Below are 18,650 nucleotides of genomic sequence, written 5' to 3'. Positions count from 1 at the left end.
TTTGTGTAACTTCAGATGACAGAAGACAGACATACGCAAAGTAAACCCAAGAATTTCACTCTCCTGAAATTGCTCTCATTTAGGTTGCCCTTAGGTTTAAGTAGTTCTGCATCCTTCCTAGGTCACCTCCAATATCTCTGGATGATAGCCCTTGTAAGCATATATGCTAATTTAATCAAACTGATTCATATTTCCATTTCTTTTTGGAAACTGACACTACTCGCATTTATATTTAACATGCACCAGCAGATGTACACACATCCTCAACTCCAGGAGAGCCAGAGCTTGTCTGTAACATTCCTCCCTTAATATTGGTGATGGCCCAGCAACCTCACTTCTGCTACTATCCTTACACCTCACTCTTCATGCTAATAAAATTACCCATTGCAAAACATGAAATAAACAAACACCCAGTAGTCCCAAAAGAGAAAGCAGAAAACAAGCAGCAGAAGTTGTGAAGCAGCCAGAACTATGGAGCCTGAAGCAGCTGAGAGTAAATCCAAGATATTTAATCAAGTGCTAAGCTCAAAGTCAGCAGCTACTTATCGGAGTTAGGGCTTTGTGGTTTTGATGTTTGTTTTTTAATTACATAATATAACTTTATTACTAGTATTCACATAAAAAGATCAGAAACTGGGCAGGGAAATAAAGGTATTGCTCTACCTTGCAGTAAGTTTGGTAACAGCGGCAAGAATTCTTGATATAACAGATCGTGACTGCCTCCTCCAATAGATCTGAACAGTGCTCTGAGCAGCAGGAAATAGTTATAGGGCTCTTTGGCAGTCTGTGCAAGTTCCATAGAGCTGTTCACAATCTTGTGTAAATGTGGCTATAAAAAAAACAAAGTTTTAAGATTAATAAATCATCAATTTTATCATCATTGCAGTGTAAGAGTTTAGCATGAGACAAGATTTTCAGATCAAAAACCTTTAGTTATTCCAAGTAATGTGATAACACCCTAACTTTATAACCACTCAAGGAATTGTTAAAAAGTAAATCTGTTATTTGAACAGCACCAAGAAACAATAGTATTCTTTTGTTAATTAAATGCTGCTTTCACATTAGCCGAACAACCAAGTCTATTTGCTACTCTAAGCACTAATTGTATTAAAACAAAAAACCTTCTACAAATCTGATGTAATGCAACAGATTTGCTCCAGAGAACATAAGGATTGTAGCATAAATGTCAGAACAACAACAGAAGACATTTCACAATATTAGTTTACTCCAGATCTAACTTCATCATTAATTCTTAAATGTTGTGAATGTTAAAAGTTTACTTTAAAGACTAACTTCACAAGGAAAAAACAGTTACAGAACCAAAAATTAAGACTCAGTGGCCTTTTAGAGCAGTGGACATTAACAGTTTGCAGGCAGGAATCATTAAAATCAGTTGCTAAACACAAGGATTCTCCCATATCAGGTAGAAACAGTGACACAATTCTGGATTTTTATTAAGATCTAGAAGTATTCTACATTGCTATGCAAATGCTGCAAACAGCCTTCATCATTCAATTAAATTGTCTAGCCAAGGCCCATATCATCAATCCTGATGAAACAAAAATGTAACAAGCATGAAACTGTGAAGGTAGTAAATCACATCCTTTAAATTGGATCTCCAGCTTATAAAATCCAAATGACCTCAATTCTAAGGCCAAAGAGAAGAATTTAACTAAGATTATAAGAATACTGCATCATATTAGTTATGATTATTGCTTCACATTACTTTCATCATTCAAAGAAACAGGGAAAATCATTGTATCTACTGTGTTCTACACAGAAAACAACTACTGAACTAATCCTGCTATGGCAAATCATTAAGAAAAGAAAATATATAGTTATCAGTATCAGACATTGTGTTTATTTAAAGGTAGGGAGAAAAGAAACGGAGGGTCACGTTGTGGGAAGGAGCAGTGTTCTAATACTATTGTGAAGTTTTTCTGTATACAAGCAGCTGTCACTTGTACAAAAAAGCACTCTCTTGCTTCAAGCTCAGAATAGTGTTTCTAAGCTCAACGAAAGAGATGATCCATTTTCAACATAAAAAATAGATTTTTTGAGTAAACAAACACATTAATAGAAAAATAGAATTCCTCGATGCAAACTTTTAAACACGACAAAAATATATTTTTAACTCGAGGTACATGTCATCACTGAACATAACATAAAATTAACAAGATTAACCAACAGACAAAAAAGAGATGCCAGTCTAATCAAAAGCCTTAAGTTAATATGGAAGAACAACAAAAAAAAAAAAACAAAAAAACACCTATCTTGACTGTTAAGTTACAAAGATTTGTGACCACAAGCATGATTCGGTTATTTAGACTCAGAATTAGCACATCACTTTAGTTTCAAACGTTCACATAAACTCTTATAAGTAGGGCAACAATGTTACTTGGTGTTTGAACAGTAGTGCTAACAGGGGTTCGAACATGGAAAGAGTATCACATGAAAGAGAGAACAAAACAAAGTTTCTTCAAACACCTGAAAATGCATTAAGAGTCAAAACTTTTTATTTATTTATTTATTTTTATTTTTATTTTTTTTTTACTCCAGATGACCTTTACCTTAAGCATTTGTTCATTTTCAGCTGCAAACAGTGAAACTGAGCCAAAGACTAACTTGAACAGCTTGAGATACAGATTGGAGAGTTCCACATTAGAGCCCATTTCTGGCAGTCGATCCAGAAGATACTCTACCAAAATCGTTGCGAAGAGTGCAGAGGTAGTAGGATTTGCCAAGAAGGAATTGGCAACAATCTGTAAAAGGGAACCACAAAGGAATTAATGTCGCCGTAACCGTAAGAACACAGGAAATTGAAACACTACCAATTTAAAACAAAAAAAAAAAAGACCAGCTTTTTTCCCCTATCTTCACTACTGTGCAAGCAATTCAGGTTATTCTCAATGGAAAATAACTGTACATAATTTAAATATCCAAGTTAAAGTTTATATTTTAGATGTATACAATTGGAACTGTGTTCTGTAAAATAGCAGAACAGAACATTAACACAACAACCTTTCAAACAAAACAGGAATTTCAAGATGTTCAATACCTTTCACGAATAAAAGTCCACTCATATCCTCCCTGCTTATGTGAAGTGCTCATATTTGTACTGCATCCCTTTAGAAATTTTTGAAAATCCATCTTTACAAAGCATTTGTATACACTGTTTCAAATCAAAACCAGCATACTAATTTCAGCATTATTATTTAATAATTCATCTTCAGCCTTACGTACTTTAAGGAATAAGCTATTTTCTACAGGCTGGTTATTACCAATGGGTGGGAAAACAAACAAACAAAATACCTGAAGAGCATAGTTTTTTGAGATTCTCTCCACCATATACGGAACAGTAGTTTGAAAGATTTCTTTAAAAGTTAAAGGGTTCATCATTGTGAAGACACCAGCAAAATGCTCCAGAACTTCCTTTTCCTCTTTCATTCTGACTGTCTGACAGTTGGCTACTCGAACATATGTCTGTCCATTTCCTGCTATTTGAACCTATGGCAATTTAGAAAATACGTGTATTGGTTACAGAATTGGAGCAACGTTTTCCCCACTATTTTTGAAGTATCTTGCAATTAAAACTGACGTTATGCAAGACTCACATGCACACCTTATACAATTAAAATCACAAAAGCCAACATTGACCATAAGAATAATAAAATGGAGTGTGTTCAGCATAGACCTTAAAATCATGGAGTCAGGAGTGGAAAAAGACAACAGCAGGAGATATCAGTGTATTTGTAAAATTACTTAATTCGAAGTCATATACATTTACATTTCAGCAGTGCTTTGTATAATGTCTAAAGATAGACATATGCAAAGTGAATATTTTAATTGACAACTAAACTAAAAAAATTCATTTGAACACCAATAGATTTAATCCACCACATAAAAGATCAAGATTCTTACAGTCTGTTTGCCTTTATGTTGGTAGGCCAATGATAACTACTAAAAAAAAATAAAATAAAAAAAAATCTTGCAAGTGATAAGTACTTTGAAACTTGTAAGATTTCCCACTAAATGTAGTCCTGAAATTAAAGGCTTCATGAAATATACTACACACAAAATTTGTATTTTAGCTGACAATGAAATCCCTGTTAAAAGTATAACACAGAGAAATTGTATAAAATGAAAGTGCCATGTGGTAAGGTTACATACCTGATAAATATCTAAAGCTTGCATTGCATATTTTACTAGTTTTATATAAATTTGAGTCTCCTTAGGTTGCAATTGCTTATTGGGAATGAATTGTGCTTCTGAAAGAAGACAAAATACAAGAGTAGTTACTTATTAAAATATAATGTGCTTTAATGCTAAACTTTTAATCATGAAATTGCAAAAGATAAGTGTAATTAAATAGTATGAAGCTTTACCACCAGGAGCTTTGCATGATGTTATGCCCCATGTGATTGTCTTGACACCGCAGACCAAGGTTTTTACTAAGCTTCGGCAGTCTGTGACCTGAAATGTCTGTTTGTCTTCTTTTTCTTTCTCCCCTTGTTTTTCAAACACAGGCACTGGTGCAGGGGCCACTGGAGTGGCCGGGGCAGGAGACGGAACAGGAACAGGTGCTGCGTTTGCTGCTGTTGGTACTCCAGGCAGTGCGGCTTCAGCAGCCCCAAGTTCAGACTGTGGCTTGCATTTTTTAAAAATTACAGAAAGCTGGTATCGTGCTATAGTGTGAAATTTCAGAACAAAAACCTAGGAGCACAAGGAGGAAAGGCCAATAGAAGAGCAGACAGGAGAGGGGGAGGAAAAAAGAAAGTAGTAAGTTTCTTCTTCACAGATTGTCCTAAATTTAATAATACTAATACTTCACGTCAATGTAAACCAGTAAAATTTACAACTGTATTTCTGGAATCATTCAAACAAATGCAAACATTTTTAAACATATCAAAAAAGTATGTTTCCTTTAAACAAGTTCAAATGATAAAAATATTTGCTGAAAACTAAAAGCTGATCTCTCTACAGTTATATTTAATTTAAAATGAAAAGCAACTTCAGTTTATTTTTAAAAGACTTACAATTTCAGTCTATTGAGTACTAAGCATAAAAAGCTAGAATCTGTCAGTTAGTAAGATGCCTAAAACTAAAATATAAACTGACAGTGCATGTAGCACATCAATTTTAAAAAGCAATAATCAATCCAGCAGAACATGTCCCCAGCAGAAAATGTCCCCAACATTTTGCCTCTTGGCTGGTACTAAACAAGGCTCAGGTTGCACAGGTATCAGTTCAAAGTTTTCTGTACCTTTCAAATAAAATAAAATAAGCTGTGCTGGGGCAATGTTTAGTAGTTCAAGGATGAAATCAAATAATCTGGAGATTACTAAAATGACCTCCTTAGTGTATTTAGAAGGATGACAGTCTGTAACACAGAAGCGTCAAAGATGGAGGGGACGCACTACTTGGCTACATCAAGCAGGTGGTTTCACTTGTACTACACCATGGTTGAGAGCTTTTAGAGCACATCTGATGATTCTATGATTTTTAAAATTAAAAAAAAAAAAAAAAAACACTCCTCCATATAGAAGAGAATCCTTAAAAACATCATCATGTCTTGTAAACATGGGGTTTTCACATCTTACGGATTGGTCTATGCCAAGAACCGGTGAGATAGTTGTCTTTCAGGATTTCACTATCCAGAAGAGAAAAAACAAACTATCCAAATACAAATCATAAGGCATAATAAATATAATCCCTAAATAATAAATTTAAGCAGGGAAAAAGAGGAGATTACAAATACAGCATAAAAAAAATAAGAAATTCCTATCAGCATAGGCATTTAGATTCCCACTTTGAACCAAGTCACTCAATAAATAAGCTGAGTTGGCAAAGCATCTCTACTGTACATAAAGGCATTATCCCAGTTGCACAGAATTTCAAAAAGCCCTTCTTTGAATTACAGAAAATGAAACAGGATGCAGACTGTTTCTATATATTCTCCTTTCTGAATGAGACGGAAAGTGCAATTTACAATGTAAAATAATAGCATATTCAACTTATTATCAAAAATATGAAACAAATCAATACCTCCAGCATTCTCATAAGTATGTCTCTACCATTTCCATTTTCCTGTTCACTTTTAGACCGGATACAGTCTACCAAATTTAGCAGAAGCTTGCAAGACATTGTCTGAATACTGCTAGGCAAGGACTCGTCGTCAATGTTCTTGGCAAACAACTGGACAGCAAGGGAGAGATCGTTGAGTGGTAAATGCTGTCGGACATGATGCACCAGGTCTGCCAGTGTACTGTATGCAAGAGGTCTATCAATAAAAACAAGAAATGAAGAAAACACTTTGAGGACAATTATAATTGTTGCTAATTGGACTTAACTAATAATTACTGCCTGAAGCTATTTTCAGGATTCTAAACTAAACCTTTCTATTTTATATGCAAACACAGTTCACATAGCTTTTTCAAATACACAAGAAAATCACTGTATAACTCTACCAAAGATGCATTAATCCATTTCACAACACCAACGTTAGAATTACTCCTCTCATCTTTATTCAACCAATGTCGAACATCCTCAGCACACATTTTCATCTACATACAGATGAGAACAAATTAGGATGCTTTAAACCACATACGAAGTAGAGCTGGCAAGCTCTTTCAAATAATCCTTGATGACTCATGATTTCAAAAGTAGTTATGAAAACTGATAAACTCTGAAAATAATTTATTTTCAAATACTAAGTTTAAACATTTAATAGACAGAACACTCCCAGACCTACTACGTCTTCAGTAAGGTACAGTTGGTTCTGAAGCAGAAGGAAATAAGTCTTCTGGTACACATACCTGAGTTTGGTAAGCAAAAGCACCTAAAAGCTAGTAGACCGTTGAAGACATAGAAAGTACTTCTCCTTGTTTTTCTTTTTTTTTTCCCCCTCCAATTGTTATGTGAACAATTTTAAGATACTTATTGACAAAACAACTTAAGTCTCATTCAGATTTTATGCTGGACACAAGCTTAGGTAGTAGTTTCATGACATACTGGGAAGATTCTGAGTTGGATTTCCTGTGACCATTGTTTTGGTTGCTTTCTGCAAGTCAAGTAATTTTCCTTCACCCGTTCATCTCATTTTGCCTGATGCTCATGCTGTGCTATTCAATGCTAAAAAGCAACTGTGCCTTACAGCAGCAGAAGCCCATCCAGTATTAGAAACTAATGAGGGAATGTAGAATTATTCAGGGATTTGAGTGATAAAGCAAGGGGTAATGGCTTTAAACTACAAGAGGAGAGATTCAGATTAGGTATTGGAAGAAAATCTTTATGAGGGTGGTGAGGCACTGGAACAGGTTGCCCAGAGAAGCTGTAGATGCTATCCCTGGAAGTGTTCAAGGTCAGGTTGGATGGGGCTTTGGGCAACCTGATCTAATGGGAGGTGGTCCTGCCTATGGTGGGGGGTTGGTACTGGGTGGTCTTTAAGGTCCCTTCCAACCTAAACCATTCTGTGATTCCATGAAAATGAGTTATGTAAGTATTTTGAACTCTATACAGACATAGTGCTAAGTATCAGTTAATCTGGAAAGAAACCACCCTGGCGGGCACTCAGGAAGATATTCCAACTTTTATGTCATACCTCAGTGTTTCTCGAGCAGTATATCCAGAGCCAATTAGTATAGATTCATCAAAGAGCTTGTCCATGCATGGAATAAACTCTATAGTATTAAAAGAAAAAAAAAGAAAAAAAAAAATGAAGGCCATACCTGATGATTGGCAAAAAAAAAAAAAATCAAAATAAAATTAGTTAAGCATTAATCCACTTATCCTAGATATTTAAACCAAAGTCAGGAAGTTTCACTATAAAATTTATCCCTGGAGCTTACAAGAGACAGCTTCATTTGCAAGCAAACTTTCAATTAACCTCTGGTAACTCTACTGGCTCCTTGAGTTAACTTCACAGTATGCAATCAAAGCAACAGTACTAATACAATAAAAGTACAATACAAGTTAGTGTTGGAAAAGAAAAAAATGTTTCCATTAATTTCAACTTCACAGAACTTTTTAAACATAACCAACAAGTTATTGCCAAAGATGAGTTTGGACAACACTGTCCAACATAAAACTCTTATTTTGCGGGGCATCTACCACATAAGCTCTATCCCAAATATGAGAAAGAATATATGCAACTTGGGATACAAGGAACAAAGGAGAGATAACAGTAACAAGTTCAAATGAAAAGCAAGATCAAAGAAGCATTTTCTTTCTTTCTAAATACATAACTCAAAAAGTTAATTAGGAAAGTCTACCCTAAAGGCAGATGATGGCAATAAAAGGAAGGGTTGATTGCTCCCACCTTCAAATAACACAGCAAGCTAAAATTTATTAACAAATAAGCAAAAACTCAAAGAGAAAGAGGGGCATCCAGCAACGTTTATTCTTCAGATTTCCGAATGATATTCTAGATAAAAATTCAGAATTTTCTGAATGAAACTTGAAATGGCCTACAAATCACTGTGGTCCACTTAAATGAAAGAGATAACATGGTAGGCTGTCTGCTTTTACAAGAATGTTACGTTCTGCAAAACTATAGGGGAAGAGAAAAGGAGAGCATCAGCATTGTTTGGGCCACAGGAAAAGAGATCTGGAAGACTTAAGAGTGGAAAACACAAATAACCTATGGAAATAAAGGCAGACTTTAGATACAAAGACAATTAATTATTTTACAAGGCAACCACCACAACACTCATGACATGAGATTAACTTGAGTTATAACTAACAAATAATACTGTGTAGGAAAGAGATGGATCAAAAATTTGCTTGGCAGGGAGGGGGAAAGAAAGAAAAAAAAGCAAAAAGGCAAAACAGTCCAAAACAAGTAGTATGCAGTGTACCTCTTAAATACACAGAAATAATTGAAATCTTTCCAGTTTATATATACATTATAAAAAAAATAGTACGTACGGCTCCTCAAGTCTGTTGTTAAGATGTGCTTAGCAGCAATCAGAAGCTCCTTCCGGAGGTGGGCTGTTTCTGCTGGACAGTTGGAGAGTAACTGCAACATTCCTTTTACCATTTGTTGAGAGTATTTAGCCACTAATTCCTATCAAAAAAATCATAAGAATACAATTATTATGACATTCTACTTTAAAGCTCTGCTTTCCATTTGCAAAAAAACATTCAATTAAAATTCACTGACTTCTCTTAGGAAGATTACAGATAAAAATAGAACACAGTAAATGCAGTAGCCATTCCGTAAGTGCTTGAGGGGGGTACCACAACATTTTTACTTTGCATTCACATGAGAATACTTCTGAAATGACAGCCAAGTAAAGTCCTGTGGTTCTACTTGCTACTCATTTGCTCTTATCTCCAACCCCTGATGCACTGCAGCCATTCTAATAGACTTCCCACCATATAGTAACCAATCTGTTGCAGTAAGAATGATAATAAAAATACATCGTACCTGGTAAATTCTTATAATGTAAGCCAAAAAAGACAATGTTTTAATTTGAGCAGCGATAAAATCAGCATACAATTCCTTGTTATAAAGTTTATGTTGCCTGAAATGAAATTGAACAGTAGTTAACTATTCTTTTCCTCCTCTTTAATACCTTCATCCAGAAAATTCACAGAAGTATCAAATTACATCATCTTAAACAGAGGTTACTGCTTCATAAGGAAATAAATTCACCATGGGAGAGCCCAACTCTCTGCCATTCAAATTCCCAACATTTTATGCTGTAAGTAGAAATGCACAACCCTGAGGCAACCATACAATTTTCAACTCTCTACAGAAAACCAAGCTAATACATTGGCATCAAACAGTTGGCTCCATTCCCCTAGCTGGGGCCATTTTTTCTCCAAGCAACTTTCCCTCCCACAGACTTGTTCGTCTCTTGAGTTTCAACCACTTATTCAGATCATCTGGAAAGACAGGGAAAGACAAAGGTACTACTTCTGCTGCACTTCTTAGCACCAGTTGCTCCTCCTTAGAAACATCACTCTGTAAAGCAGGTAGAACAGTGGCCAGATACCTGCAACATCACAAAGCTTCACCCAAGCTAGGCTTGGAAGCACAAAACTGTATCACCAGTGGCTTCATAAAGATAAGCAACTGCAAAGTCCTACCTAACATGATCACAATTGCATACTATCTGTGGTATACAGATTTCTGTCAGAAACTGTTAAAAAAATCACTGTCAATTAAGAAATTGGGATCTACTGCACTACTGCATATATTTTCAGTGAAATATGATGGAAATAATCAAATTTGCCAATTATTTCAACTACAGAAGTGTTATCATAGGACAATTTTATGTCAAATAATGATAGTGCATTTGATCTCAAAAGTAGCTAAGACCAGAAGCAAAAACTGAAAAGGTTTGAGACAAAAATATTTTGGGCAATCTTGAATAGCAGGTTAAGAAATGTATTCCATGTATCATCAAAATAATACTAAAATGCTTACCTGGCTTGAGCTGAAACTTGTATTATAATAGTGTTCATAATCAAGGGCACAAATTCAGCTACCACATTGTGAATGTTCAGTTTGTAGAGCTTTAAAAAAAAAAAAAAAGTATTAGAGAAATTTACAACTCACAATTGCATTCAGCATATTTGAGACCTAATCAGAGAAAATGAAGAAATCTCAATTGATTATTATTACACCATATTTTAATCTTGAAAATTAGATAGTTATTTTTAATAATATGCCAGCCAGCAAAAGTTAGAGAAACAATTCAGTAGTAAGAAGTATTTGCATGCAAAATACTGTACTATACTAACCTGATACATAAGAACAACAATAATAGGTAGCTCAGCCAAGACCTTTAGAGATAAAGATCCTCTGGGTATTATAGAATGCTGAAAAGAGAATACATGTTTTATGAACAATTTAATTATTAATTCAAAAAAGTGTTTTAAACATTTTTAAAGAATTGCTCATTTTTGTAACACTCTATTTAGAGATAACATTTAAGGAGCACAAAGCCTGTTGGCATATACATTAAATAAAAATTCCTTTAATTATGGTTGCATATCAAATACCTAAAGAGCTTCAATTAGCTTCTGCAAATAAACCTTGATAAAAGAAATAAACTAAAATCAAGCCTATTACATTTATCTGCCCTCACAACTTGGGGTATTGTGATACATTCAATCCCATAGTTAAAATACAGTTAGAATACTCACTGTTCTTGTTTCACTGTCTTCTCTCTCTGGGTTCACTTTCACCACAATTGTTGTAATCATGCCAACCATTTCAGGAGGAGGCACAGTGTTCTCTGGAATCACCTGAGGATTCTCAAAATACCGATTCTACAAGCAAACAAAGAGCAGAAGAAAATATAATAATGTTAGTTATAGTCAAAAGGACATTCATCTCATTATAACTCTCATTAGAATTGGCATTTGGGTTTCTTTAAAGGGCTATACGTGCAGCCAACAAATTAATATTACATAAACATACCTCCGTTTTCTCACTCTATTAATACTGTGCAACAAATAGAAGGTTTTTCAATTCAAAGTCTAAATTTCTCCATTTTATGAAGTATTTCTGTTAAACATTTTTCTTCAGACTACACTAACCATAGCACTAAACAGAAAAGTAATTACGTTCATATCTTTCAGAGGTAAAATTAAGACAAAAATTAGTTTAATGACTATACCAATGGCAATTTAGGAAATAAACTCACCACTACTTTTGGAAGTTCCTTGTAAATCTGCTTCACAAAGTCCAAAAAATGATGGATCTAGGAAGGAAACATTTGGTTTACTATACAGACAAATTCACAGTTTTGAATCTGTATTAGTGGTACAAATACATAAAGTCTTTAGCCACTACTAGAGTGCACTTTTCACAAGAGTAAAAGGGAATCTGAAAGTGTTCTTCAGGTCTTTATTCTGTTCCACCATTATTAATTTGAAATGCACCTGGAAAGAAACGGATTTAACTATCACTTCAACATTGTTCCAGTACAGTATCAATAGGAGCAACTGCTATAAAACAACTAAGTCTTCCTAGTAGAAAATGAAGGAGAGAAAGCAGTAGAAGAAAAATGCAAACTTTCCAATAGTTCTCCACAAGTCACAGGAGCAACACAAGTATGGACAGAAAAGGAGAAAAAAGGCAGTTTTCCTTTTCCAGGCTTTTCCTTTCACCATCTTTCACAAACTAAAAGGGCATCAATTCTCTTCACTTCTGAGGATATTTTATTCTTTTTGGTGGTCCTCTTAAGTCTAACCATATTGCCCATAAACAACTGAAGCAAAAAGAACTAGGCTTTAACAGTTTGTTTTTTTCTCAGGGGTACTAGAACTGTGCAGTCATCTTCTAAGAATTACTTTAAGGTAATTTCGTTTTCCTAATACATGATTACAAGAGGTCAGCCAATATAAAATCACACCAGAAATAAACAAATAAACCTACACATAATTCTGAAAAGAGCACGACAGTAAGCTCTATATCACATAAGATTTACAACTTACTTCTTGAGTGATTGCTGGTCTGAACTGTTTGTGCAATTCAATAATTATTCTTAAGCAAATCAATACATTTTCTTCATTCTCTGTCTGAAAAAAAAATAGAACTTTTAGTGAGTATACTGTTGCATTCTTCAACTACTCCAAGACAACTTCAAAACCCTGCAAAAGCATACTTAGCTGCACAACTCGTAAGTGTCCCATTGATATGAATTTACATGAGCAAGATGCCTTTCATCTGATATAGCTTTACTTTGCATCCTCTAGGTATGGATAAAAGTAAATTAAACTGACCCCCACCCCCCACGAAAAAAAAAAAGGGAAGTTTCAAGCACTCTATACTGTCAGACCTGACTACACACCCCACAGACAGAAAAACGTGAATGGGGCTATTTATGCACAGAGACACCTCCACAATATTTGCTGTGGGCTTTAAATGACAATGTTTTCAATTCCAAGCAAGAAGCAGAACAAGATCTCCAGAAAAAGGTAATTGAATTTATATAAACTAAGCAAGAAAAGTGCTTCTGAATGAAATATTGTCTGAAGTGATAAAAAACAGTTCCCTGAATCAATAAGAGACAGGTAAGAATAAAACAGAAATAGAAAAAAAAAAAGCGTGAAGAAATCCTGTAGCTAGTAAGACATCACACTGGTGAAGTCTATGTAGAATGCCTTTCCACTCTTGCTGCAGAAGCACAGCCAACATAACTATTTAAAAACCTACACCCCACAATTTTTGGAGATGAAGAAAGAGAACAACTTTCTAGAAGGCCGAAACAGTTTTAAAAGAATATACATATACACACACGAGTAAGAATAAATACCTCTAGAAATCTAAACATCACAGACAGTATATTTTTGGTATGAAGACGAAGGTGTTCATTCGTTGGTATTCTGTGAATTATTTCAAGCACTAACTTTCGGAGTTGCTGTAAAAATATAAGAAAGATAAAAGCCCATAAAAACAACAATTCATTATCACATCCTTTTCGACTTTAAGAAAGCCAATTCTATTGCATTGTTTTTTTCTCATTGTTCTTAGAAGCCTGTTTGCAAAGTTTATAAGTAATTTATAAATTATTCAGAAATTGGACTTTTTCAATTTCACTCCTAATGACAGATCTGTTTTCAAGAATAAAATGTATACAGAGATCAATTCATTGTATTAATCAAGTACTTCACTGAAAAGGAAGTCTACTGCACAAGTAGTCTACTGCACACATTGGAAAAAGCTAACAGATGCTCTGTACAGTTTACCTGTGCTGGCTTCTCCTGCAGAAACTGAACTTCTCCATCTTGCAAAAAGGTGAGAAACCTGGGGATGATGTGTTCCAGGAATGTAGAATATTGAGGGGATGATGTCACATTCTAATCAAAAACAAAACAAAAACAGGAAGATGACAAAATGGGAATACTACATATTCACAGCCTGTATCAAGTTACGTTCAAAGCCACTAGTAAACGTTATCTGTGACTTTTTAAGAGATTTAGTGTTTAAGCCTCTGCTGACCCACTAGAGTTAGCACTATTACTGAAACAAACAGAAGCAAACACAAACTAATCTCTTCTCCAATCCCAACACTGTACTAAGAGTTTCTCTATTTTAAGGCACCTCAACATAAAAATAAAAATTGCAAAATGTGCAACTACTGTAAATGAAATAAAACCAACAACCATGCTTATACAACAGGAAGAACTCTCACACACACACTCACATTTCATCACCCTAGGATTCCCAAGACTTCTCAGACACTGTTAAACTGAGATTTTACTTATTTCTGACAAGGTGTACACACACACACCATCCAAACTAAGCATTACTTTCCATTGTGAAAATGATCTTACGCTACTGTTTACTTGCTGGAAAGTCAGAAGAAATACTGGATGAACAAGCTTCCTCCATCTGCAATGCTGCCTTAAATCTAACTTGGACATCTTGAGGTTTATTTGCAAACTCATCTGCAGTTTACATATGTGCTGTAAGGCAACTCTCTGAAGTATCTAAGATACAGAAGCATACTGGTCTGTTTAATAAAGGTAGAGATAAGAACACAGCTTGCTTTTGAAAATCTGTACAGTTATTTCAGGGTTTTATTCACATCATTTTTTGTATAATGTAAAAGCTATATAAAACCTTCTGCTCTTACAGGTTTCCATTATTATTCTCTCCTTACTGTAAGATTTCAAGATGTGCAATTGTACACAGTATTACACCAGATGCTGTGCAAAGAAAGTCTAGGGGTTTTTTTTTCAACTGGAGGGTTTTCAAGAAAGTAGAAAGATATACTAAGAATGGCACAAAAACATTTTAAACGCAAGACAGTTGTCAATAGCAGATCAGCCCTTATCTTCTCTTCACCTCAAAGGTCTTCCCAAGAAAGTCTGGCTGCATCTTTTCCTCCTATCTCCCCTATAGTCTCTCCAATTTTGACAGCTCCCTCCTATCCTCCCCAGCTTTAAGAAGAATGTTCCTACTTTGGAGGAACAAGAAATAATGCAAGTCCTGCTACATGCCAGGAAAGTGGTTCACAAACCATTCAAGGAAAAGCATAAACTCATAAAACCAGCTTATATTTCTGAAAATATCTTCCCAATACCTTCACTGAACATCAGAAAGAAGAAAATTAGCAGCATTCTCGATACCTCTGAATTTCTGCTCTAAACTATACAAGAAGCTTATAACTCTCGCAATTCTAATCAAGTTCAGAATTCTACTGCTGGCACAAAACAACAACAGCAGCAAGGGAGGCTGATTCTGGAAGGTTTTTTTCCTCCAGAACAGACTGGAAAGACAGTGAATACACTCTTCTTTCTCCATTTGGGATCCAGAAGCTCTGCGAAGCAGTGGAGAAGTTCCCCTCAAACAAATCATTTCTGGCAAACAAGGTTCAAAATTATCAAATGTTTTTATCCAGAAACCGGTTCAGAAGAACAATATCCTCTATTATCCCAGAGCAACACCCTTACAACTAGCCCAACAGCTGCCAGTGTCAAGCAGTTAACACTATGGTGAAGTATCTCAGTTTAAAATCCCACTTCAAGAAGTCCTCCATCAATTCACATTCAGTTCTACCCCAGCTAGAGAGACATCCCGATTCATAACACAGCCAATAGGACTTGAACACTGTGACACCAAGCAAAAAGCTAAGAAATGAAAAACAAAACCTGCTGAAATTTATAGTTATTGGAAGCTGAACTAGAAAACAGGGAAGAATAGACGTGGAGACTATGGACACAGAAGTTTAAAGGAAACCATCTAACGTGACATGCAACAATAGTGTCCATACCCTTCACGTTTAAAAAATGGGGAGGAGAGGAAAAAAAACAAACAAAGCCAATGTTAGTGGTTCCTCTTGCACCCTTAAATATTTCCCGATAAACAGAAAGGTTGTTCAGCCTGGAGAACAGCAGGCTCTGGGGAGACCTCACAGTGACTCCAACACCTAAAGGCAGCCTACAGGAAAGCTGTGGAGGGACTCTGTCAGGGAGTGTAGTGACAGGAAAAGGGGGAATGGCTTTAAACTAAAAAAGGGTAGATTTAGATTAGACTTAAGGAAGAAATTCTTCACCCAGAAAGCGGCAAGGCACTGGAACAGGCTACCCAGAGAAGCTGTGGATGCCCTACCCCTGGAGGTATTCAAGGCCAGGCTGGATGGGGCTTTGGGCAACCTGATCTGATGGGAGGTGGCCCTGCCCATGGCAGGGGGTTGGAACCAGATGGTCATTAACATCCCTCCCAACCCAAACCATTCTTTGATTCCATGAACTGTACTTCAACAGAAGTCAATTCATCATCTTTTTATGTAGGATCACACTACAAAATCAAGCAAGTTCGAAGAGAAGAAAGTTACTCTATTTCAAACATTATCAAAACAAGTATTGAACAAGTTCTTCCTTAATGAATGCGAGAGCAAGGAGAGTCAACTAAGCTTTCAGATTCTAAACACATCACTAAACTAAGCTGTTGAAAAATATTATTTTACTCAGGCATCTAATTACGCTGACCTGCCGTCTATGAAACAGACACATACAAAAATGCCACAAGGATGTTTTTAGTCCCTTTAGTCACTTCAGTTAAGTGTTAAGCTCTGCTCAACTTGTGCACATAATGTAAAACAGTCACAGACGTCTACTTATTCACTTCCAAATACTAAGGATTAAGGCTTTTAACTTTATTTTTAGCTTTAATAATACAGTCACACTAGCTGTAGTTGTATTCCACTACATTAACCTGAACAAAACAACTCACTGGACGGGAAATTCCATTGATAACTCATAAACAACTGAAATTTGCACAGCTTTGCACATCCAGCACGGGCATGATTTAACTTTGCATAAAGCTTACTTAAAAAGATCTAAAGACATTACACAGCACTGGAATGGGTACTTCTCTGTTCTTACCACAGACTAAGCAAGATCACGTCAAATAAAGCAGGTAAGGACAGAGTACGTTATTCAAATAGCTTTTTTTTTTAAGCAGCAACATAACTGAAAACCTACATACAGGGAGAATTACAGTTATTCTAAGATCTTGCATTTATTTGTTCTACAGAACAAGTTCTCTACAACTTCAGAATAGGCAACTAGTAACTAAGTATTCAATGAAAGTAGAATTTTATTTTGGTTTAATTTCTGGATTTTTTTCTGATGCTCATCTGAACTTGATGGTCTATCACCAAGCAAAAGATGTCACTGGAATCACCTCCACTCCAGATGTCAGACACTGCATCTGGTAGTATGGAATTATTCAGGAGTCACAGAGGACCCTCTGCTTCAGGAGGATAAAATAAATGTTCAAAATGAAATAAAATTTCAAATACAGAGATTTCTGATCATACAACAAAACAGAAAAAAAATATCACCTTTAATTAAATGGTTATTGAATAAAGATTATAGAATAAAAGCTCTCTAAATTCAAATGCTGTAGCTCTCCAATAACCTGGATAGTTGCTAAATACATCTGTAACATACGCGACATATAATATAAATCTTAAGTCTCAAGATACATGATCTTTTAACCATATAACATCAGAAATCAAAGTGACACACTGACAAGAAGCACTGACATTCTAGAAGGGTTTTTTGTTTTTAATTACCTCAAAATTTTCGCTGACTTCTTGCATCATTTTCAATTTAGTTTCATCGGCTGAAAATGGAAATTCAAGCAAAAAAAGTTAAGCATAAGCTAAATAATGAAATAAAACACCAGGTTTGTTGATGAAAGAAGCAGTCAGATCTTATCAGTTTAGCTATCACCGCCAAATTATAAGGCACACAATTCTCACAAACACCCCCCTCATACACCCATCCATACACACAACTCACTCGCTCTTTGACTCAAGCAAATATTGCTCATCATTTTGCTTCTTCAAAAATCAAAGTTTTAACAACACTTAAACTGAATTCAGCACGCTTTTATCAAGTGCGTAAACAATGCCATGATGCTTATGAAACAAACTACCAAAGAACTATAACTTGCATTACAAAAGAAATCTTACGTGTATTGACATCTGTGAGAGCAGCCACAAACTGAAGGTATTTTTTCATCAAAGTGGTTTGGTCCACCACTGTAGGCCCTTGTGCTGAAACAAATGCCATCTTGGAGGAGGGGGGGGAGCAGCTCCCAGCACATAAAATCAAGATCAAAACACCTACAAATACATATATTTGTTAGTTTATATGGCTGTTTAATAGCAGCTATTATTACCTAAACCTCTTCTTTTGATGCGTCAAAGTGGACGCATCTTTTTCCAAAAGCCACAGCTGACATCTCTTCAGGTTCATAAATGCAATGCCTACCACTTACAGCACTCGAGATCACAGGCAGGTACTTTTGAGGAGCTAAGGTTACTTGGTTCTTGGCATCTGCTGAAACGCCAATGCATTTTGCTGCTCCTGAGAGCAGCAGCAGGCCCCTGGGTGCTCCCAGCACACCTGTCCCCTCACCTCCTGACCCGGCCGCATCCCAAACCCGCAGCCACCCTTGGGACGCACCTCAGCAGGACTCGCTTCCACAGGCGCCAAAAGTCGCCCCGCCATCTCCAGCTGCCTTTCTCGCTGGTGAGGGAACCTGAAAGCAAATTTCACTCGAGAGGCCGGACACCCCCACCCACCTCAGCACCCCCTGGCAGCTCCCCCGCCCACCCCACGGCAGCCGAGCCCCCTCCGCAGCACCTCAGGGCGCCCCCACCCCCTGGAGCCCC

At 36.0% G+C, this 18,650-nt stretch overlaps 1 protein-coding gene across 11 annotated transcripts in view; it reads right to left on the bottom strand.

Annotated features, from left to right (window-relative positions):
* Positions 1–18,650, bottom strand: part of TRRAP (transformation/transcription domain associated protein) — a 92,069-nt gene that overhangs the window by 72,993 nt on the left and 426 nt on the right. For all 11 annotated transcript variants that reach the window (XM_068698824.1, XM_068698822.1, XM_068698829.1 and 8 more), the window contains exons 2-20: positions 18,442–18,517; positions 17,946–18,098; positions 17,544–17,593; positions 13,705–13,815; positions 13,272–13,376; positions 12,451–12,534; positions 11,658–11,714; positions 11,155–11,280; positions 10,750–10,827; positions 10,433–10,521; positions 9,428–9,524; positions 8,926–9,064; positions 7,601–7,679; positions 6,046–6,280; positions 4,386–4,713; positions 4,171–4,268; positions 3,313–3,507; positions 2,571–2,762; positions 664–829 (exon numbers count right to left, since the gene is read on the bottom strand). In XM_068698824.1, the coding sequence (XP_068554925.1) occupies positions 664–829; positions 2,571–2,762; positions 3,313–3,507; positions 4,171–4,268; positions 4,386–4,713; positions 6,046–6,280; positions 7,601–7,679; positions 8,926–9,064; positions 9,428–9,524; positions 10,433–10,521; positions 10,750–10,827; positions 11,155–11,280; positions 11,658–11,714; positions 12,451–12,534; positions 13,272–13,376; positions 13,705–13,815; positions 17,544–17,593; positions 17,946–18,045 (2,329 nt within the window). In that variant the 5' untranslated portion in view covers positions 18,046–18,098; positions 18,442–18,517. The remainder of the gene's footprint in view (positions 1–663; positions 830–2,570; positions 2,763–3,312; positions 3,508–4,170; positions 4,269–4,385; positions 4,714–6,045; positions 6,281–7,600; positions 7,680–8,925; positions 9,065–9,427; positions 9,525–10,432; positions 10,522–10,749; positions 10,828–11,154; positions 11,281–11,657; positions 11,715–12,450; positions 12,535–13,271; positions 13,377–13,704; positions 13,816–17,543; positions 17,594–17,945; positions 18,099–18,441; positions 18,518–18,650) is intronic.

The sequence above is a fragment of the Anas acuta genome, chromosome 15 (genome assembly GCF_963932015.1).
Source record: "Anas acuta chromosome 15, bAnaAcu1.1, whole genome shotgun sequence".
Taxonomy (NCBI): domain Eukaryota; kingdom Metazoa; phylum Chordata; class Aves; order Anseriformes; family Anatidae; genus Anas; species Anas acuta.
This window is presented reverse-complemented; position numbering and strand designations above follow the sequence as displayed.